This window comes from Mustela lutreola, chromosome 8, assembly GCF_030435805.1.
Source record: "Mustela lutreola isolate mMusLut2 chromosome 8, mMusLut2.pri, whole genome shotgun sequence".
Lineage (NCBI taxonomy): Eukaryota > Metazoa > Chordata > Mammalia > Carnivora > Mustelidae > Mustela > Mustela lutreola.
Window position 1 is genome coordinate 57,228,066 of NC_081297.1, and position 24,158 is coordinate 57,252,223.

The window sequence follows — 24,158 nt, forward strand, 5'->3', positions numbered from 1 at the left end:
GAGAGAGAGATCACAAGCAGGTGGAGAGGCAGGCAGAGAGAAAGAGGAGGAAGCAGGCTCCCTGCTGAGCAGAGAGCCCGATGTGGGGCTCAATCCCAGGACCCTGGGATCATGACCTGGGCTGAAGGCAGAGGCTTCAACCCACTAAGCCACCCAGGCACCCCCAAATAAATAAAATCTAAAAAAAAAAAAAAAAAATTAAGAAAAAAAAAATCAATGGCTACTCTTCAGTCCTCATCTTCCAGGATAAAACTCTATGGTTATAATTCCATAACCATAACCTCCATGGGGGGAGGTGCGGAAGATAAGGAAAGTCTGGATAGGAGCACCTGGGTGGCTCAGTTGGTTAAGTCTGACTCTCAATCTCAACTCAGGTCTTGATCTCAGGGTGGTGAGGTCAAGACCTCCAACAGGCTCCACACTGGGCATGGAGCCTATTTTTAAAAAATTGAAAATAAAAATTAAGGGGTACCTACGTGGCTCAGTCAGTTAAACACCTATCTGCCTTTGTCTCAGGTCATGATCCCAGAGTCCTCGGATTGGGCCCCGTATCACATTCAGCTCCCAGCTCAGTGGGGAACTTGCTTCTCCCTCTCCCTCTGCCTGCCACTCACCTGCTTGTTCTCTATCTCACTCTCTCTCTCTCTCTCTGTGAAATAAATAAAATCTTTTAAAAAATAAAAATAAATATTTTTCAAATTAAAAAAAAAAGGCTGGATAAATAGTGGGTATTGGGTTAGGATTTTGGCTTTGTTTAGCAGGTAATATATAGCCATTAAAGATTTTTACACAAGAAATGCTCAGTACTAGACTTACTGCTGGGATGCTGGAAGACTGTCATGGCAGCAAATATAAAGTTACTGGGTGGAGGGGGGAGGAGTTGGCTCAGTCAGTTAAGGGACCAACTCCTGCTTTGGGCTCACATCATGATCTCAGGATGCAGAGATCCAGCCCCAGGGCAGGCTCCCTGCAAAGCACAGCTAGGCTTGTCCCTCTCCCTCTGCTTCTGCCCCTGCTCTTGTGTGTTTGCTCCTCACTCACTCTCATAAATAAACAAAAAGTCTTTAAAAAAAATCCTTTAAAGTTATCTGGGGGCCAGGGGCAAAGCCAGGAGAACCAGGAGGCAAGGAGATCATGTGGGATACTTATTACAGTAGTAAAGATAATCAGTAATGAGTGCATAAATTAGTTTGGTAGGGCTCAAAAGGTAAAAGGAAGGATCAAAGGAAAGACGCTACCACTAAACTTTAACCAACTGAGTCAACTTTATTATGGACAACAAAATAGCTGCCCCCAGTCAAGAGATGTTAAACCTAAAAGTCCTTAGTCCTCAGTTTTAATAAAGTTTGATTTGATGGAAACTAGCTGAAAGTGTAGTAGACACAGAAAAATCATCCTTCCCTGTTATAAGCATAAAAGCTTATAGCATTGCTTCCCACTTTCTTCTCTCCTAAGTAAATACTAAAAACTTTCAGGTAACTCCTGCTTCTCAGAGTGAAGATCTGACAGGGCCCACCAGTTAGTTCTACTCCCATCCATCACTGCTTCCAACCCCCTCCCCGTACTGCTCTTCAGTCTGTTAAGATCAAGAGGAAATAGAAATTTATGCAAAGTAGGTTAGGCAAGGCAAATTATCCCAAGTTAAACACAATCTCTTTTTTTTTTTCCCCCCACAGGAAATAGTTGTTGATGCTCTGAGGAGTTAAATTATAATAACACATGCCAGGAAGATGATGTCAGGGAAGGCGTGGTTAGGCCCTTTACAAGTCTGAGATTCCTTCAGTTCCAAACATTTCCTCTTTCAATTTCACCTACACTCAAGTCTCTCTACCAAGGCAACCCTTTCAAACACTGAAGTGTTGAGACCCTAGAACTCTGATTCTTTTACTTTTCAATTTTTAAAAAATGAACCAAAGAGTAATTGAAGCCCATTTAAACAGATGTTTTTAAAACATGCACTACATTGTGTTTCAGAATGTGTCTTTGAAATCCATATTCCCCCTTTCTGTGACTATTTTTTATTCCGAGAAAAGAATAGATATTCAACACTACATCTTGAGAAAGAATGTGCCTTTATTAGGAATTATATATTCGTTGGTTGTATTCCTGCATTTACCACAATGAAAAACAGTAAGAAAACTCTCATGGACTCCTCAGGTAACAACTTCCCTGACAAGTGAAGTATACAAATATGCTTCCGAATAAAACAATCCTACTTTTTAAAGTCAAGTAAATAAAATTAACACTTTCAAAAAAGTCACAACAGTGGTATGCAAATAGTTCTTCTGAGCTCCCTGGCAATTATTTCTACTCCACAAACTAGAAGTAATGACTACAATAAATTATGATATAAAAATCCTCCTTTAAGAAAGCAGATCTTGGGTGCCTGGGTGGCTCAGTGGGTATAAAGCCTCTGCCTTGGGCTCAGGTGGTGATCCCAGGGTCCTGGGATCAAACCCCATGTTGGTCTCTCTGCTGGGCAGGGAGCCTGCTTCCTCCTCTCTCTGCCTGTCTCTCTGCCTACTTGTGATCTCCGTCAAATAAATAAATAAAATTAAAAAAAGAAAAAGAAAACAGATCTACAAATCTATTATACCTAGATTTTTGTAATACATAATGACAGTTAAAGCAGATATTGAGAATTTGTATTTTTTAAAAGTTTAAATTTTGATTGTTCTTTCAGTGTTTTAAACATTTTGGACAGGTCAAAGAACTTCATCGCATAGACTTGATCTACTTGAGAAACTTTCTCTACCTGAGAAACTTAATATAAATGACAAGCCAACATCAACGTTAAAACTTAACCTTGTCATAGAAAAGTCTGGTAGGATATGTACACCAAATTGCTACCAGTTATTTTCCATGAGGGTAGGATTTAAGAAAGGAACTTTAGGACAAGAAAGGAAGACTTAACTTTTTATTTTATATACACCTTTATACTTACTTTTTTTAAGTGAGCATGTCTTAAATTTTTACTAAAAACAAAAGTTACTTTAAAATGTAACCTTGGTTGGGGCATCTGGGTGGCTTAGTGGGTTAAGTCTCTGCTGTCAGCTCAGGTCATGATCTCAGGGTCCTGGGATCCAGTCCCACATCGAGCTCTCTGCTCAGCAGGCAGCCTGCTTCCCCCTGTCTCTCTCTACCTGCCTCTCTGCCTACCTGTGATCTCTGCCTGTCAAGTAAATGAATGAAATCTTTTAAAAAAAAAAAAAAGTAAGCTTGGGGGTGCCTGGGTGGCACAGCTGGTTAGCAGCTGACTCTTAGTTTTGACTCAGGTCTTGATCTCAGGATAATGGGATCAAGCCCTGCAATGGGCTCCACACTCAGGGCAGAGTCTGCTTGAGACTCTTTCTCCCTCTCGCTCTGTTCCTCTGCCCTCTACAAACGTGCACACCTGCACGCTTGCCTCTCTCTCAAGTATAAAATCTTTTAAAGGAGTGTGAAAAAGTAATCTTGAATGTAGAAATTTACAAATTGCATGAACAAATCCATCTAAACACTCTCCCTTTTTTTTTTTTTTAAAGATTTTATTTATTTATTTGAGAGAGAGACAGTGAGTGAGAACATGAGCGAGGAGAAGGTCAGAGAGAGAAGCAGACTCCCCGTGGAACTGGGAGCCCGATGCGGGACTCGATCCCAGGACTCCAGGATCATGACCTGAGCCAAGGGCAGTCGTCCAACCAACTGAGCCACCCAGGCGTCCCTAAACACTCTTCCTAAAAGAGAAACAAACACATTAAGTACTATATGTCAACACAAACACAGAGCAATGTTGTAATGCTTTAAATATACCCAATATTCACCAACCTATATGTACATACACGAGTCATATACACAGCCACAAAGTGATGTTGTCGTAACACTGACCTGTAAAAACCCACACGATTCTCGATTGCTTCTCAAACCTTACAAGTTATCAGAAGAGATATGAGATCTGAATCCTAGTCCACAATTATACCTTTTTATCCCCTACGGTATCCCAGATTTAGAAGCTGGTTAAATGCTTCCTACACTACAAGATGGAAAGGGAGTAAAGACAGGTAAGAGAAGATTTTAGATAGCACTGAATACGTGAAGCCCTTAAGAGGAAAAAAACCTAACTTTTAGAATTTATTTTTAGTTTATTTTAATGGGTCTGGGTAACCTGAGAGACTTGGAGGAAAAAAACTGGGGAAAGTTTCATATAGTATATAATAAATTTTGAAAAGAATAAAAACAAATGAAATATCCAGCCACCTAGTGCCTGGGTGTTTCAGTTGGTTAAATGTCTGCCTTCGGCTTGGGTCATGATCTCAAGGTCCTAGAAAGGAGCCCCACGTCAAGCACCCTATCGAGCACCAATCCCTCTCCCTCAGTGACCCCCCCCCCACTCGTGGGCTCCTTATCTAAAATAAAATCTTAAAAATATATTCTTCTATCAAAATTATATATTCATATATGTATGTGTATTATTGATAACTAACAATCATATATGGACCCATATTTCTTAAGGATATAAACAGAATGAATACCATTACAAATTGCTACTAAGTGTTTTGGGTCTAAATATTTATCCACTGCCTTGATCAGACACTTGGTTTAAATTACCTATAACAATATCTTTAGATATATGAGAAAGCACCAGGAATCCTTCCCAAACCCTCCAATGCTCCATCAGATGGGTAAAAGATCCCTACACATCCATGGCATCTTTTTTCTTCAAAGAACAGCTACATAACAGAAGAGAGGGTAAAGGGTCTTTCTCCTACACCATGAAGTTCTTCCTAATCACCACTGTGTGCCCTGAAATGCCAAGAAACTGCCAAGGATGTTCTCTGTTGAATGTGGGCATGACTGTCCACCTCTTGTTAAACTGCCCATGCTTCCAAGCATACCACAATTCTCTGGCATCTGCAGGTTAATCACAAAGACTCTGAGGATCCCTGCTGGGCCTGGCCATCACCAGCTCAGCAGCAGAACCCAAAGAATCAGTGACTGCTGCCTTAATTCCAAGGTATGTTCTCTCTTAGGACTCCTTCCCTTGGGGCTGGGTGGGACAGGGTCTCTATCTAGTCTAGAAGAGTATATACCCAGTTCTTGATGAAGCTGACCTGATTTCACAGACTATATATTTCAGGTACCTGATAATGCTGGTGAAGTGGGTAGAAAGGAAGGGGTGGGGAGCGTAGAAACAGCTCATCAAAAAGATAAAAATAACCTTGGAGGGAGTGAGCAGGAGACCAGGGTTTGAGATGACATATTATCCCAGTGGAGACTGGCTATATCAGCAGGAAGTCAAACTAACTTCATTTCACAAAGATACAAACTTACAAGCTTGATTTGTTTTTAATACCCCTGCCTTCTCCAGCCTCACAGGCAGGGACTATAAACTGCTGGAACTTCAAAACCAGGTGAGAAAAGATGTAGAAAGAAGTGGTGGAAAGGGAGAGGCACTGAGTGGAGAGAGGAATTCCTATCCCCTCTAACTAGGAATGTTAAAGCCAAGGGCACTCCCGGATCCCCAGGAAAGGAAGTCGCTGGATTCCAAAAAGCACTTTTCCCTACCTTCTTGTTGTTCTTGTTATAGCCAAAAGTCGAAATCCCAGGCCTGGAAGTCACTGATAGCAGCATTTTCTCTTTAATATAAGGGAGCTGAGAGAGAGAAGAGGGAGAGGGAAAGGGAGGGGGAAGAGAGGGGGAAAGAGAAAATGAGAGGGAAAAGGGAGGGGGAGGAGAAAGGGGGAGAAAAGGAGCAAGAGGGAGAGGGATGGGGGGGGCGGGTAGAGAATGAGCTAGGGCTGCTTGTTTACGTCACTGAGAGAAGTTAACCAAGAGTCTGAATGAGGCACTTCCACTGGGTCCTAATGCCCCAGATGTTATTTTATTTTCACAGTCTTGGTAGTTAAAGCAAAAAGAAAAGTTCTCTGTTTCAACTCCATCCCTTTTCCAGTAAGAACAGGTTCTGATTCCCTCCTAAAAGACACTGAGGATTTTTTTTTCCTTTTTTTTTTTTTTTTTTTTTTTTTGCCTTAGAGCTATAAGATTTAGAAGCTTGATTTTTAAAGGGACCACTGGGACGCACTGCCCCAGAGAACACGTGAGAACAACTATACTAAGAACAAATATGTGAGATGAGCTCAGGACATTTCCCACACTATATACTTAGAGTGATCTTCATGCAGGAAGAAAGAACAAACAGAAGAGCAGGCCAAAGAGCAGAGACAGAGTATGGGAAGTAACTAGTTTCAGATCCTTGGATAGTTTTATTCCTCATTCCTCTTGGGTCATGCTGTTGGGCTCAGCCTCTCACTCCTTTTCAGATTCCCCCAGGCATGATTTCATACTTGAGAAGGAATTACCAACCTGGACTATGTCATGAAATTTAGTGTCTGGTGGTTTCTTTTCTTTCCCCTCAGCTTTACCAGATAAAACTGCCTACCTAGCAGTTTCTTCAAAAACTCGAAACTATCTTGTTTGACTCTTTATCCCACCATTTTCTGTCATCAAGGTGCATGAAGCTCAAACAATTAAGATTACTCACCAAACGTGGAATTTATGCCCAAACTGAAGTTCGGAGTTGGAATGTTTGCTTCAAGTGTCTCTGAGCTGTAGGAAAAAAATTACTTTTAAAAGCATATGCTTCACAGAGAAGAAAATACAAAGTTCTTAGGGAAGAAGAATCTAACACAGTTGAGACAACACTCACCTCAAACAGTTTCAAAGTGATGGCTTGTAAAAGTAGCTTTAATAAGAAACTTGTAGGAAACCAAAAATTCAAGAATGATACCCAGTAATTCCTACCAATCCAAATGGAACAGGGATGTAAAATCAAAGCCTTCAAATCCCTTCTTCAGGTTACCTTGTGCCATCATAGATGTTCTGTCAAAATACAAATTAACCTTGTCTGCAGGGTTGTTGCCCCAACAAACCTTAAGCCCAAACCCTCCCTTAAATGAAGCTCCCTTCTCCCTTCTAGTTTTCAGGCCACCTTTTTGCTAGGATAATGCTACAGACAGGACTAACTATCAGCAGAGTAAATACTTGCATACCACACACAGCCCCCAATCTCTAACTTTCATTTCCAACAGGACAGGAAGTGCCTGCTCAGCTCAAGGGACACAGGAAGGGTGGGAACAGCCTCAATGTGGGAACTATAACAGAGACTGGAAGAACAGTGGCCAAATGCAATAAATAAATTACTAAAGGCATCTCTCAGTGCTACTGTATTTTTTTAAAGTCCCTTTTCTGCCCTCAGAGATTCTCATTCATTATATGCCAAAATATCCTTGCCAGTTAGGCCCTTGGTTGATTTCTTCTCCCTTAGCTTAACAATGTGGTACAAAAATCTTGATCAGTAACACCTGATTTAAAATGGAATTTATAAAGCCAGTCAACCTATTTTAATTTTTTTAAAAATTCTAACATTCTCAATGTGTTTTGTTCTCCTCCTTTACTCCTTAATGCTCAATGATATTTTAGAATTTAAAATAGGGTCCCCTGGGTGACACAGTCAGTCAAGCACCTGACTCTTGGTTTTGGCTCAGGTCATGATATCAGGGTCATGGCCCAACCCCCTCACCTCCAACTTGGGTTCTAAGTATGGAGTCTGCTTGAGATTCTCTCTCCCTCTGCCTCTGATGCTCTCTAACTCTCAAATAAAATAAATAAATCTTTAAAAAAATAAAATCTAAAATAGTTTAAACCATGAGTCTTAGAGCCCATGAATTCAAATGCTGACACCATCATTATTACTTATGTGACTTTACATCAAGGTACTTAACATCCCTAAATCACTCATTTGCAAAATGGAGATAATACCTACTTCATTAGTCTTTGGAATCAAATCTAAGTTTTAGTTCAGTTCTGTCACAAACTAGTGACACAGAAAATCACCTCACATATCTGAATGTTTTCTCACCTATAAGACAGGATAAATAAAGAGTATCTCTTTCCTAAAACTGTAGTGAAAGGGGACAATACATATAAAGCCGTGAGAAAAGGGCGCCTGGGTGGCTCAGTGGGTTAAAGCCTCTGCCTTCGGCTCCTGTCATGATCCCACGGTCCTGGGATAGAGCCCCACGTGGGGCTCTCTGATGGGTGGCAAGCCTGCTTCTCCCCCCACCTCGCCCACCTGCCTCTCTGCCTACTTGTGATCTCTGTCAAATAAATACATAAAATCTTAAAAAAAAAAAAAAGCCCTGAGGAAAGTCTTCGGCACTTGGTGAACACTCAATAGATATTAGCTCCATTATGACTAATTACTCTACTATCTCCCAGTGTGTATACTTTGTGGGTACTGTATAATCCAGATTGGATGATGTGAAGTGAATATTTCAAAAAACTAGTATCTTAATTACATTCAAAAGATACTAGGACTAGGCAGGCTAAACTCTAATGGGAAATACTGGATAAGAAGTTTCAGGAATCAGGGAGCCTGAGTGGCTCAGTGGGTTAAGTCTCTGCCTTTGGCTCAGGTCATGATCTCAGGGTCTTGGGATTGAGCCCTCCATCTGGCTCTCTGCTCAGCAGGGAACCTGCTTCCCCCTCTCTTTGCCTGCCTCTCTGCCTACATGTGATTTCTCTCTCTGTCAAATAAATAAAATACTAAAAAAAAAAAAAAAAAAAAAAAATATCCACAAACAAACAAAAAAGAAGTTTCAGGAATCATCCATCCAATTTTTTTTCTTTCTCTATATTGTATAAGCTAACAATCTGATCATTCAAAAATTCCTAACTTTGATCTGGAAATTGGTAGAACATCTCTTATCCCTACCAAAAAAAGAAACAAAATAATACAGCATCAAACCTTACTAGATATGACACCTAGCTCCCATTTCTCTAGAGTCTTATTACTCTAAGAAATAGAAATAGATCCAGAAAAAAGAAAAGGGAAAAAAAAGCATTTTCAACCATTCTAAGATTTAATACCATTTCTCTTCTCTAAAAGTAGACAGTATCAGGAGAATGGAAGATGGTGGCAGAGTAAGAAGACCCAAGCCTCACTCAACCCACAAATGCAACTAGATAATTATCAAATCATCCAAAGTACCCCAGAAATTGTCCTGAAGACTGGCAAAATAAGTTTTACAACTAAAGGTAGAAAAGAGGCCACATCGAAGAAGCTCTCCCAAAAAAGGGGGGGGATAAAAAATGGCACTCACATATATTTAGTATTCATAAAAATTTTCAAAAATAGAAACTAAATCCAAATGAATTTCATGCTCATATGATCTGGGAAAATATTGGTATTACAATAAATTTGAGGATATTGATTTAATTGACATTTTCAGGGGACGGCTGGATGGCTCAGTGGGATAAGCATCTGCCTTTGGCTCAGGTCATGATCCCTGGGTCCTGGAATCAAGTTCCGCACCAGGCTCCTTGCTCAGCAGGAAGTCTGCTTCTCCCTCTGTTTGTGTTCTCTCTTTCTCTGGCAAATACATAAATAAAATCTTTTTTTTTTTTTTTTTTAATTTATATATTTTTTTTAAGATTTTTTATTTATTTATTTGTCATAGAGAGAGAAGCGAGAGCAAGCACAGGCAGACAGAGTGGCAGGCAGAGGCAGAGGGAGAAGCAGGCTCCCCGCCAAGCAAGGAGCCCGATGTGGGACTCGATCCCAGGACGCTGGGATCATGACCTGAGCCGAAGGCAGCCGCTTAACCAACTGAGCCACCCAGGTGTCCCCATAAATAAAATCTTTAAAAAAAAAGTTTTCAGGGATACCTGACTGGTTCAGTCTGTGGAGCATGACTCTTGATACTGGTGTTACAAGTTTGAGCCCCATGTTGGGTACAGAGATTACTTTAAAAAAAAAAATACAATCTTGGGACACCTGGGTGGCTCAGTGGGTTAAAGCCTCTGCTTTCAGCTCGGGTCATGATCCCAGGGTCCTGGGATCAAGTCCCGCATCGGGCTCTCTGCTCAGCAGGGAGCCTGCTTCCCCTCTCTCTCTGCCTACTTGTGATCTCTGTCAAATAAATAAAATAAACATTTAAGACTTTTACTGAAGGGAAGGGAAGGGAAAGGAAGAGGAGTGGGGGAACCTGGCTAGCTCAGTCAATAGAGCATGCAATTTTTGAGCTGGGGGGGTTGTAAGTTTAAGCTCCACACCGGGTATAGAGACTACTTAAAAATAAAATCTTTAAAATATATAAAAATAAAGTAAAGTAGACAATCTATCAAATAGAAGGAAGATAAAGAAGAATCCAATTAAATAAATTCTATTCTAATAAATAAATAAATAAATAAATTCTATTTTATGTGAGCTAATACAAAACCCTAGGTTTTTATAGTCTGTCTTCTCAGGGCCACAGAAGTAAAAATGACGTAGGTTTATGAACTGACGCTAAAGGCTAATTATGTCAAATGGCACTAACAAGACTGTAAACTACATCCTTTACTCTGGTAAGTATTTTTTAAAAGAAGGTTATGGAATTTTGTGGAAGTGATAGAGAATGCAATAATAGAGTTCCATGGTTAGACTCAGGAGACAAAGGAGAGGAGGAAGAATCCTATTTCTTCAGTGTGTTTCACACCCATACCCACCTGCTTTGCCAATTATATGGCCCACATTTTTCAAGATCTACTCAATGCCTCTCCAATTCTTGATTCTCATGGGCCCAGCACTCGAAAGTTATTCTGAGGGGAAAAAGTAAAATGGGAGTTATTAGAGATTTGTCTTGGAAAGAGACATTTGCACCTCTGATTCAATATAGCCTCATTTTTTTTATTTCTCCAGAAAAACAAACTTTGAAATAAGTGTCTCAAGTAAAGGATCTAGGGCTAGATCCAATGTGATTCGTATACTGAAAGATGTTTGCATGCAACTATCAAGCCCTCCACATCAGGGTAGAGAACTCAAAAGAACCTATCATCTGCAGATGTGCTAGGCCCTGTGAAAGATATTCACCTGGAGCCAGGGTGATGGAGAACATGCATATGAAAGTAGGGAGACAGGGACAGTTTGCTAGAAAAACTTTGAGTTTGGTTCAGAAACCTGAACAAGGTATATTAGGGCCAAGGATCCTTTTCCCCCTGTTGCTGTTAGTAGTCTCCTGTGGATTATCTTTCCTCCCCTTGATTAACTTATGTGCTCAGAGACTAGAAAATGGAAAGATACCAAAAAGTTTAATTTATTTCATGGTAAAAGATGAGGTAATACCTCAGGAAGAAGTAAAACAAAGAGTTATTTAACACATCACCTTCCTTTTTATTTTTAAGATTTTATTTATTTATTTGATAGAGACACAGTGAGAGAGGGGAACACAAGCAGAGTGGGAGAGGAGGAAGCAGGGTTCTGGCCGAGCCGGAAGCCCAATGTGAGGCTTGAGGCTCGATCCCAGGACCTTAGGACCATGACCCCAAGGCAGACGCTTAATGACTAAACCCCAGGCACCCCAACAGCTGTCTTAAGAAGGAAAACTTAAGGGGCACCTGGGTGGCTCAGTAGGTTAAGCCTCTGCCTTCGGCTCAGGTCATGATCTCAGGGTCCTAGGATCAAGCCCCACATTGGGTGCTTCCCCCTCTCTCTCTGCCTGCCTCTTTGCCTACTTGTGATCTCTCTCTGTCAATTAAATAAATTAATTAATTATTAAAAAAAAGAAGGAAAACTTAAGGAGTTGAATCAAACAACAAAGAAGAGTTTACCTCCACCCCCTTCTGACAGAGGATGGAATGACAAAATTGCCTTTAAACTAGAAATTGGGGAAGTCTGGCTTCTTAACTCCTTGAGTCAGTCCACTGGAAAACAGGGAAAAAGACAACTTTGAAGAATTATTTACCTCAGATTCAATATCAGTGCTTATAGTACATTCTCCTCTCCTACAGCAACAGGTAGTTTTGGCCAAAAATTACTATAGGGAATATCCTACCAAATTTTCAAGTACACTTTTCCTTTGCCAGACACTAAATAAATACAGGAGTCAAATCATCTAGAATCACTGGGCCAGAAAATTAGCATAATATAGAAAAAATAGACTAGACTGGATTCTATGTATACCCAGAATGAACTACATTGATTACATGGTAATATTATATCCTCTAAATGTATATTTCCTTTGCACCTGACACATTAATCTTACTTGGCCTCAGCTATCCTTAAAATAAATAACTCAGATGATCCCCACAACTGAATTCAACAATTAGGCTGAACAAATGAAATGGTTGTTTCTTTAGGTCAAATACGAATGTCTTCAAACAGATCAATATTGGCAATTTCATATAGTTAAATCTAACACTGCAAAAAGTGTGAAACTGGGAGGATGATACAGATTCAGAATACTAATTAACTGCATAGTTCCTTTCCTTTCTCCTCTCTCAATTTCAGAGGAAAAAAAAAAAAACTTAGAAGGGTGCCAGAGCAGCACAGTTGAGAGTCTGACTCTTGATTTCAGCTTAGGTCATGATCTTGGGATCCTGAGATTGAGCACCCAAACAGGCTCCATGCTCATCATGGAGTCTGCTTGCCCTCTCCCTCTGCTGCTCCCCCCTGCTCTCTTTCCTCCCTCTCAAATAAATAAAATCTTAAAAAAAAAAAACAAACCCAAAAAACTAAAGAGGTAAACTCACTTGCAAAGATCATGGCAGTCAAACAATGGCATAATTGACACCAGAATCCACACTTTCTGTTTCTCAATTCAAATTCCTTTCTAGGAACACCTGGGTGGCTCAGTGGGTTAAGCCCCTGCCTTTGGCTCGGGTCGTGATCTCAAGGTCCTGGAATCGAGCCCTGCATCAGGCTTTCTGCTTGGCAGGGAGCCTGCTTCCCCCTCTCTCTCTGCCTGCCTCTCTGCCTACTTGTGATCTGTTAAATAAGTAAAAATATTTAAAAAAAAAATTCCTTTCTATACCGGGGCTCCTGGGTGGCTCAGTAGGTTAAAGCCTCTGCCTTCAGCTCGGGTCATGATCCTGGGGTCCTGGGATCCAGCCCCACATTGGGCTCTCTGCTTGGTGGGGAGCCTGCTTCCCCCTGCCTCTCTACTTGTGATCTCTCTCTCAAATAAATAAATAAAATCTTTAAAAACAACAACAACAAATTCCTTTCCATACCAATCTGATTTGTCTATAAAATTAAAAATTCTGATGGGGACCCTGGATGGCTCAGTCTGTGGAGCATGAGACTCTTGATCTCAGGGTCATGAATTCATGCACCCACTTGGGTATAGTGCCTACTTAAAAAAAAATATTTTTAATTAAAAAATAAAAATAAAAATTCTGATGAAGAATTTAAATAATAAATTTTGGGAGGGCACCTGGGTGGCTCAGTTGGTTAAGTGCCGGCCTTCAGCTCAGGTCATGATCCCCCGGGTCCTAGGATGGAGTCCCACACTGGGCTCCCTGCACAGGAGTGAACCTGCTTCTCCTTCTGCCTATTGCTCCCCCTGCTTGTACTCTCCCTCTCTCTCTCTGACAAATAAATAAAATCTTAAAAAAAAAAAAACCACACACAACAACAAAAAAATAACCCAGAGATCTATTTTGGGGTCAAAAGTAAAAAAGGAATAATCCTATGGTTCCAGAAGTGAAAGTTCAACTATTCTCCTCAAACCAGCTCTTTATGTCAAGTAGCAGTGATGAACAATACTTTGGCCTATTATTAAATTGCATAATGAACAATATTTCTAGGACTACACTTATAATGGAAACAACAAGATTTGTAGAAAACTACAGCTGTTGGATAGATACACGAAAAGATGCTCAATATCACTAATCATTAGGAAAATGCAAATCAAAATCACACTGACATATCACCTTATACCTGTCAGAATGGCTAAAATAAAAAACTCAAGGAATAAGTGTTGATGAGGATGTGAAGAAATAGGAACCCTCGTGCAGTTGGTGGTAATGCAAACTGGTACAGCCACTGTGAAAGAGTATGGATGTTACTCAAAAAGTTAAAAAATAGGGGCGCCTGGGTGGCTCAGTGGGTTAAAGCCTCTGCCTTCAGCTCAGGTCATGATCCCAGGGTCCTGGGATCGAGTCCCCATCGGGTTCTCTGCTCTGCAGGGAGCCTGCTTCCTCCTCTTTCTCTGCCTGCCTCTCTGCCTACTTGTGATCTCTGTCAAATAAATAAATAAAATATTAAAAAAAAAAAAAAAGTAAAAAATTAGAACTACCCTACAATCTACTGATTGCACTACTGGGTATTTACCCCCAAAATACAAAACACCAATTCAAAGAGATGCATGCACCCCTATGTTTACAGCAGCATTATTCACAATAGTCAAATTATGGGAGAAGCCCTAAGTATCCATAGACTGATGAACGGATAAAGAGAAGATGTGGTGTATGCATATACAATGGAATATTATTCAGCCATAAGAAGAATGAAATTTTGCCATCTGCAATGACATGGAGAGAGCTGGTGAGTATAATGTTAAGTGAAATAATGGGGCCCCTGGGTGGCTCAGTTGGTTAAACAACTGCATGCGGCACATATCACAATCCTGGAGTCCCAGAATCAAGTCCAGAATCAAATCAGGCTCCCTGCTCAGCAGGGAATCAGCTTTTGCCCCTGACCTACCCCTCTCATGTTCTCTCTCTCAAATAAATAAAATCCTTTTTTAAAATGTTAAAGGAAGCTTTGCGCAGTGGCAGTATCGTAGCCAATGAGGTTTATCCGAGGCGCGATTATTGCTAATTGAAAATGTTAAAGTTAATAAATCAGTCAGAGAAAGACAAATACTATATGATTTCATTAATATGTCGAATTGAAGAAACAAAGGAGCAAAGGAAAAAAAAAAAAAGAAAAGAAAAGAGAGAGAGAAACACATACAAACCAAAATCAGACTCCTTAAGCTATAGAAAACAAACCGATAGCCATCAACCGATAACCCACCAGAGGGGAGGTGGAAGGAGGGTTGGAGAGAAACAGGTGCTGTGGATTAAAGAATATACATATGATGAGCACTGAGTAATGTGTAAGAATTGTATAGTCACTATATTATATACCTGAAACTAATATAACACTGTATTTTTTTTATAACACTGTATGCTAACTACACTGGAATTAAAATACAAAGCTTAATAATTTTTTAAAAACCTACAGTTGCTGGGAAGTACTGCTAATTAAGTGTTTGAGATTCTATTTAAGGTCTGATTTACTATATATTTGGAAAGTAATTTGCTTGAATTCTGCTTTCCTTCTGGGGATAACTTGTATCATATCCTGAAACTCAGATGAAACATAAGATTTGAATATAAAAAATTGTTCTTAAAATATCAATCTACATGGGGTGCCTCAGTGGCTCAGTGGGTTAAGCCTCTGCCTTCGGCTTGGGTCATGATCTTAGGGTCCTGGGATCCAGCCCTACATTGGGCTCTCTGCTCAGCAGGGAGCCTGCTTCCTCCCTACCCCACCCCCACCTGCCTCTCTGCCTACTTGTGATCTCTGTCAGATAAATAAATAAAGTCTTTTTTTTTTTAATCAATCTATATTATTTATAAGGACACTAGTCACTTGGAGGTTTTACCAAAAGCATAAGCTTGATGAGGACTGGTACCATTTGGTGTATACTACTATATCCCTAGCATATAACAATATCTGGCTAATTTATTCTTTTTCTTTTTTTAATATTTTATTTATTTATTTGACAGACAGAGATCACAAGTAGGCAGAGAAGCAGGCAGAGAGAGAGGAAGGGAAGCAGGGTCCCTGCTGAGCAGATGTGGGGCTTGATCCCAGGACCCTTGGATCATGACCTAAGCCAAAGGCAGAGGCTTTAACCCACTGAGCCACCCAAGCGCCCCTATTCTTTTTTTTTTTTTTTTAAGATTTTATTTATTTATTCGACAGACAGAAATCACAAGTTGGCAGAGAGGCAGGCACAGAGAGAGCGGGAGGTAGGGTCCCTGTCAAGCAAAGAGCCCAGTGCTGGGCTTGATCCCAGGACCCTGGGATCATGACCTGAGCCTAAGGCAGAGGCTTTAACCCACTGAGCCACCCAGGAACCCCTGGCTAATTTATTCTTTTAAGATTTTATCTATTCGAGAGAGAGAGAAAGAGCAGCAGAGGGGCAGAGGGAAAGAGAGAAGCAGACTCCCCACTGACAGGGACCCCGGTGTTGCAGGGTTCAGTCCCAGGACCCCGAGATCATGACCTCAGCCGAAGTCAGACACTTAACCAACTAATCCACCCAAGCACGCTTATCTGGCTAATTTAAAATTAAAACATAATTTATGTTCAAGAATTAGCTGAAAGACCCCAATGTTTATAGCAGCAATGTCCACAATACTCAAACTATGGAAAGAGCCTATATGTCCACCTAGAGATGAATGGATAAACAAGATGTGATACACACACACACACACACACACACACACGGAATATTATGCAGCCATCGAAAAAGTGAAATCTTACCATTTGCAGCAACATGGATGGAACTAAAGGGTATTACACTAAGGAAAATAAGTCAATCAGAGAAAGACAATTATCATATCATCTCACTGATATGGAATTTGAGAAACAAGGCAGAGGATCATGAGGAAAGAGAGGAAAAAATGAAATGGGATGAAACCAGAGAGGGAGACAAACCATGAGAGACTCTTAATCTCAGAAAACAAATTGAGGGTTGCTGGAATGAAGGGGTGGGAGGGATGGGGTGGCTCGGTGATGGACACTGGGGAGGGTGTATGCTATGGTGAATGCTGTGAATTATGTAGAACTGATAAATCACAGACCTGTACCCCTGAAACAAATAATACATTATATGTTAATTAAAAAAAAAAAAAAAAGAATTAGCTGAAAAGAATATAATTTCCACTTCATTGAAGTACATCCACTGGGTAAGTGAATTCTCAATGAATACTAAGATAACACTGCCACCTCCTGGGTAACATAGGTCATACAACCTCTTGCAAATACAGGGAAAACAAAGCATAGCATTTAGGAAGATCAGAAGTTTGAAATTTAAACCCAGCTCTACCATTTTCTGTATTAAACTGGAAAATCTCAATCATTTTTTTTTAAGATTTTTATTTATTTATTTGACAGAGAGAAATCACAAGTAGATGGAGAGGCAGGCAGAGAGAGAGAGAGGGAAGCAGGCTCTCTGCTGAGCAGAGAGCCTGATGCGGGACTCGATCCCAGGACTCTGAGATCATGACCTGAGCCGAAGGCAGTGGCTTAACCCACTGAGCCACCCCAGGCGCCCTCTCAATCATTTTTTTAAAGATTTTATTTATTTATTTGACAGAGAGATCACAAGAAGGCAAAGAGAGAGGGGGAAGCAGGCTCCCTGCTAAGCAGAAAGCCCAATGATGCGATGATGCCAGGCTTAATCCCAGGACTCTGAGGTCATGACCTGAGCCAAAGGCAGAGGCTTAACCCACTGAGCCACCCCGATGCCCCAAGTATTTTTATTTTAAATAAAAAAATGTGAACCATCAAAAACCCCCACAAACTACTAGGGTTGTGTCAAAAGATTCAAGAGTCAACTTGATGGAACTTTCAGTGTTTAAAGATAAGACAACTTGAGCATTAAAATAAAATAATTTTTAAAAAAACTATCAACTATGTAAACATATTAAAATTCATAAATTTATAAGTTTTTAAAAGTCTAACTGAGCACCTTTAAAGGATATTATGGAACCAACTTATTCTGAAAATTAGCAAGAGAAACAAATCAAATAGCCTATCTTTTCCATATGAACCATTATCCCTAGTTGATAAGACAAAATCCTTTAAAAGAAGAATTCAAAATAATAAAGAAATAAGGAATGACAAAAGAGCACCACTTACTCGCAACCCTTAGTGAAACAATTGATCTAGGCAATGATTGTCAAAGATTACTAAAACCAGGAGTTCCTGGTTGGCTCAGTTGGTCATCACTCTCAATCTTAGGGTCATGAGTTTGAGATCCATGTTGGGTGTAGATTACTTAAAAAGAAAAGAGAAAAAAAAAAAGAGGGGCGCCTGGGTGGCTCAGTGGGTTAAAGCCTCTGCCTTCGGCTCAGGTCATGATCCCAGGGTCCTGGGATGGAGCCCTACATCGGGCTCTCTGTTCTGCAGGGAGCCTGCTTCCTCCTCTCTCTATCTGCCTGCCTCTCTGCCTACTTGTGATCTCTGTGAAATAAATTAATTTTTAAAAAATCATCAATATGCTGGGAAAGGTAACTAGTAAGACAAAAAGGTTAAAGATAGATGAATACTACATGCTAAGAATATAGGGAGAAATAGGTAGAAAACTTGAGAATGGTAAATATTTAGAGTAACTATTGTGGAGACTAAGAGAAAATTCTAGAGTCTTATAGGATTGTTGGAAAATACTAAGAGCCTGCTGAGATTAAAAGATTTGTAGTTTAGCCATTTATGCAGAAAATAAATACAATAATTTTATGTGGGAGTGCTATGAAACATTCAAAGAATAGATAATCCCAATTTTATGTACTTTGTTCCAAGAAATTGGAAAAAAAAAGCGAAACTTCACAACTTGTATTGTTAAATTAGAATAGCTGTTGTTACCTCTACCAACATGGGGTTAGAATTTATGACCCCAAGATCAAGGGTTGTATGTTCTACTGAGTGAGCCAGCCAGGCACCCCACTTAGTATCACTTTAAAACCAAAAGCACATAAGGATAGTATGAGAAAAAATAAATAACAAAGATACAAATGTAAAAGTCATTAAAACATATATTTATGGGCGCCTGGGTGGCTCAGTGGGTTAAAGCCTCTGCCTTCGGCTCAGGTCATGATCCCAGGGTCCTGGAATCGAGCCCCGCATCAGGCTCTCTGCTCTGCAGGGAGCCTGCTTCTTCCTCTCTCTCTCTGCCTGTCTCTCTGCCTAGTTGTGATCTCTGTCTGTCAAATAAATAAATAAAATCTTTAAAAAAACAACAACATATATTTATGACCAAGTAGAATATATCTGAAGGATGCTAGAATGTTTTAACATTGGAAAATATGCATAATTAACCACATCAACAGATTAATAGAGGGAATCTATTTGATCTTCCTGTTCATTGCAGAAAAAGTATCTGATAATATTAAATGCCTTTTCCTTCCCAAAGCAAAACAGACAAGAAAGGGAACATGGTCATACACCTGATAAAGAGCTTATCAGGGAGGTTCCTGGCTGGCTCAGTCTGTACAGGCTGGGACTCTTGATTTAGCGCTGGTGAGTTCAAGCCCCACCTTGGTTGTAGAAATGACTTTAAAAAAAAAGTTTATCAGGGAAACAGGGCCAATAGGTAACAAGTTCTGTTAACTATTTTATTGGACATCTTATTGCCCAATAAGAAAAAGAAAGAAATGGTATAAGGATTAGAAGAAACAAAAGTGTCATTCACAATGGTATTCATTAGGAAGATGAATGTACAGGTTAATTGTTGGGGCTAAAAAGAGAATTCAGGGGCACCTGGGTGACTAATTTTTTTTTTTTTTTTTTAAATAAAAACAGGGGCGCCTGGGTGGTTCAGTGTGTTAGAGCCTCTGCCTTCGGCTCAGGTCATGATCCCAGGGTCCTGGAATGGAGCCCCATATCAGGCTCTCTGCTCAGTGGGGAGCCTGCTTCCTCCTCTCCCTCTCTCTGCCTACTTGTGATCTGTCAAATAAATAAATAAAATCTTTTAAAAATAAATATAAAAAACATACATACAAGTAAAACAAACAGAAGCACTCTCCTTGAAATCTAGGTTCTCCTCCAGCTTTTTTTTTTTTTTTTTTTTTTTGAGAGAAAGATGGACAGAGAGAACACAAGCATGGGGAGGGGCAAAGAGAGAGGGAGAGGGACAAGCAGACTCCCCTCCAAGGGAGGAGCTCAACCAAGGGCTCAATCCCAGGACCCTGAGATCACGACCTGAGCCGAAGTCAGAAGCTTAATCGACTGAGCCACTCAGGTGCCGCAACCTATTCTTGTTCCTTTCATTTTTCCCATAGTTTAGAGCACCTGGCTGGCTCAGTTGGGAGAGCATGTAACTCTTTTTTTTAACATTCAAATCTTGATCTTGAGGTTATGAGTTCGAGTCCAACATTTGTAGAGATTACTTAAGTAAGTAAAATAAAAATAGTAATTGTCCTATAGTTAGAGTAATCTACATTTACTAAGTGTCCTCATCTCTCATTGTTTTTCCCCATGTTTTTGTTTGTTTGTTTTTTACTGTATTTTATGTTAGAGTTGGGAAATCATTAGTGGGTTATATAAAAATACAACATTTGGGGCAACTGGCTGGCTCAGTCAGAAGTGTGTGTGACTCTTGATCTTGGGGTTGTGAGTTCAAGCCCCACTTTGGGTGTAGAGATTTCTTCAGTAAATTTTTTTTTTTAAGATTTTATTTATTTATTTGACAGAGATCACAAGCAGGCAGAGAGAGAGAAGGGGAAGCAGGCTCCCTGCAGAACAGAGAGCCCAAAGCAGGGCTCTCGATCCCAGGACCCTGAGATCATGACCTGAGCCAAAGGCAGAGGCTTTAACCCACTGAGCCACCCAGGTGCCCCAAATATTTTTTTTTTAAAGGAGAAAAAAAATCCTTACATGGCAAAAACCACAAAAGGAAAACCAAAAGTCAGGGGCGCCTGGGTGGCTCAGTGGGTTAAGCCGCTGCCTTCGGCTCAGGTCATGATCTCAGGGTCCTGGGATCGAGTCCCGCATCGGGCTCTCTGCTCAGCAGAGAGCCTGCTTCCTCCTCTCTCTCTCTCTGCCTGCCTCTCTGCCTACTTGTAATCTCTGTCAAATAAATAAATAAATCTTTAAAAAAAAAAAAAAAGGAAAACCAAAAGTCAAATGATAAACCAGGACAAGGAGAGGCAATGTATGCAACTCATCTTATATAAAGCTAATTTCCAAAATATGTTCAGAGTTCTTCTAAATCAATATCAAAATTTTAATACCCAACAGAAAATGGGGAAATATATAATTCATAAAAAAACAAATAATTCTTAACCTTAGAAAAAGATCCTCAATCTCATAATTTATAAAAAGTTAAAATAAATACAAACACTTAGAAATGATTTAATATGTATTGGAATGGGAAACTTTTTTTTTTTTTAAGATTTTTTCTTTATTTATCTGACAGATCACAAGTAGGCAGAGAAGCAGGCAGAGAGAGAGGAGGAAGCAGGCAGAGAGAGAGGAGGAAGCAGGCTCCCTGCAGAGCAGAAAGCCTGATGTGGGGCTCGATCCCAGGACCCTGGGATCATGACCTGAGCCGAAGGCAGAGGCTTAACCCACTGAGCCACCCAGGTGCCCCTGGAATGGGAAACATTTTTAAAAAGGTGATAATCACCTGAGATGAGGGCAGAAAAACAAGCATCTCCACACTGCTGGTGAGACTATAAAATGATATGACCAATAGGAAGCAATTTAGCAACATCAGAACATATATACCTTTTGACTCAGCAATTCTAATTCTAGGAATTTATCCTCGAGTTATATTTGCAAACCTGCAAAATGACAAGATATTTAGTATTATTCACTGCAGCACTGTAATACCTAGGGTAACCATAAAACATATTGTCCAAATTGGGACACCTTTTTTTAATTTCAAAGAGAGAGGTGCACAAACAGGCAGAGCAGCAGGCACAGGAAGAGAGAAGCAGACAGAGAGAGAGGGAGAAGCAGGCTCCCTGCTGAGCAGAGAGCTCCCTATGGGGCTTAATCCTAGGACCCTGGGATCAAGCTGAAGGCAGAGGCTTAATCGAATGAGCCATCCAGGCACCCCCAAATTGGGACACTTTTATAAGAGAAAGGGGATACTAGGCCCTTTTGTACCTTCTAAATTTTGAACCAAAATTCAGATGAGTAAATAAAATCATAAAATAGTCCCAGCAATGAATTTTTTTTTTTAAAGATTTTATTTATGTGACAGACAGAAATCACAAGCAGGCAGAGAGGCAGGCAGAGAGAGAGGAGAAAGCAGGCTCCCCTCAGAACAGAGAGCCCGATGCGGGGATCATGACCTGAGCTGAAGGCAGAGGCCTTAACCCACTGAGCCACCCAGGTGCCCCTCAGCAATGAATTTTAATTTATAAGTTTTACAATCTGTATTTTCCCCCTGTTTGAGCTGCTATGCTCAATAATAAAAATGCTGTTAAATACTGTGATCCTATAGAGTTTTCTAAGTTGTTTTTTTAAGATTTCATTTACTTGCGAGAGAGAGCGCATAGAGCATGAGGGTGGGGAGGGTCACAGGGAGAAGCTAACTCCCTAACAAGCTGGGATCCCAATGTGGACTCGATTCTAGGACTTCAGGATCATGACCTGAGCTGAAAGGAGTCGCATAACCAACTGAGTCACCCAGGTGCCCTTAGTAACCTTGTTTTTAAATCATTTTAATTCTGCTATAAATAACATGAGAACTGTGCAAAACAAAAATACTTAAGAACAACTTTAAATCAAGTACCACTACTGTCAGTAACTATCACAGAAATATGTATATGTATTACTTTTTTCCAATTTCTGTGTTTAATAATCTCACAATTATATTAATCATTTTCATACATCATAAATTTATTTAGTACCTTCTGTACTTTTTCATCTAAATTAAACTGAACTAAACTGGAATAATAAATGCAAATAAACAAATAAACTTACCCTTGAAAATCTCTTACCTAAGTGGTAGTTACTATACATATTACCTGATAATCTAAAATTTTTACGTAAGGGAGGTAGGCAGGGGGATGGGTTAAACAGGTGATAGTAAGGAGGACACTTGTTGAGATGAGCACGGGGTGTTGTTAAGTAAAGAGCCACTAAATTCTACACCTGAAACTAGTAACACACTGTATGTTAACTAACTGGAATTTAAATAAAAACCTGAAAAACAAAAATAAATTAATTAAAATTGTTTCCTCTAAATTTCCCAACATAAGAGAGTTATAATAGCAGCTTTAGCAAACTGAGAGGCAAAATAGGATAATGTAAAATTTTTCAAATTACATAAAATCTTGAGAAATTATAGTTTATGGAGTGTTAAATAGACGAATGTGGTTAAAATTAACTTTATGTAGTTTTTTAGAGAATGGCTTTGTTTATTGTGTGGTAACACAAGATTCTGAAAACATCTTTCATGTTCTTTAGGTTAAAAAAACAAGTATTAAAATGTTACCAGGGGTGCCTGGGTGGCTCAATTGTTAAGCCTCTGCCTCCAGCTCAGGTCATGATCCCGGGGAACTGGGATCAAGCCCCGCATTGGGCTCCCTGCTCTACAGGAACCCTGCTTCTCTCTCTCCCACTCTTCCTGCTTCTGTTCCCTATCTTGCTCTCTCTCTCTCTCTCTCTCTTTCAAATAAATAAATAAATAAATAAATAATCTTAAAAAAAAAAAATGTTACCAACCACAACCATCCACCAAAGGTTTTTTCTTTTTGCTGTTTCAAATTCTTTCAAATTCACTTTCGTCTATTAAGAGGTTTTTTAGGGACGCCTGGGTGGCTCAGTCAGTTAAGCATCTGCCTTTCGCTCAAGTCATGATCCCATTCTGGGATGGATCCCACACTGGGCTCCCTGCTCAGGGGGAGGCTGCCTCTCCCCTTGCTTATGCTCTCTCTCCCTCTCTCTGACAAACAAAATCTTTAAAAAAAAAAAAAAAGAGTTTTTAAAAATCTTTACATTCTCTTAGCATATTATAATGATTCACACTTACTATAATCTATTCTATGGCCATCAAAGAAACCAATTTACAGAGAGATTATTTGGCAAAAGAGACAATATATATTAGGCATTGTAAATTTGACCCAGTGTAGTGATATATTATGATTTTTTTTCACACCCTCTTGTGTATATTTTTTCAGTCTTATAAAATTTAGTTTTGGGGTGCCTGGGTGGCTCAGTGGGTTAAGCCGCTGCCTTCGGCTCAGGTCATGATCTCAGGGTCCTGGGATCGAGTCCCGCATCGGGCTCTCTGCTCAGCAGGGAGCCTGCTTCCTCCTCTCTCTCTCTGCCTACTTGTAATCTCTCTCTGTCAAATAAATAAATAAAATCTTTAAAAAAAAACTGTTAAAATTTAGTTTTGTAATTATTAAACTGAACAGGAATTAGAAACATACACTGGTATAGATCATAGATACATCTGAATTTATATGAAATTTCATTTACTCCATGAAGGTTTAACATCAAGTTATTTATGTATTCAAGAGAGAGCAAACCAGCATGTTATTGGGGGGGGGGGGAGAGGGACAAGCAGATTCTGCACTGACCTGGAGCCTGACCCAGGGCTTGATCCCACAACCCCGAGATCAGG

General features: G+C 40.0%; 1 protein-coding gene and 1 non-coding gene across 15 annotated transcripts in view; one reads left to right on the plus strand and one right to left on the minus strand.

Annotated features, from left to right (window-relative positions):
• Positions 1-7,064, minus strand: part of RBMS2 (RNA binding motif single stranded interacting protein 2) — a 72,968-nt gene extending 65,904 nt beyond the window's left edge. For 3 of the 14 annotated variants that reach the window (XM_059184925.1, XM_059184920.1, XM_059184929.1), the window contains exons 1-3: positions 6,686-7,013; positions 6,521-6,585; positions 5,545-5,631 (exon numbers count right to left, since the gene is read on the minus strand). In XM_059184925.1, the coding sequence (XP_059040908.1) occupies positions 5,545-5,610 (66 nt within the window). In that variant the 5' untranslated portion in view covers positions 5,611-5,631; positions 6,521-6,585; positions 6,686-7,013. The other 11 variants (XM_059184919.1, XM_059184921.1, XM_059184928.1 and 8 more) reach the window with 8 other exon arrangements.
• A 7,495-nt stretch (positions 7,065-14,559) lies between these two features.
• Positions 14,560-14,702, plus strand: LOC131839939 (U4 spliceosomal RNA). Its single transcript, XR_009357081.1, has one exon. It is a non-coding gene; the product is annotated as a U4 spliceosomal RNA (small nuclear RNA).
• Positions 14,703-24,158: the final 9,456 nt, after the last annotated feature.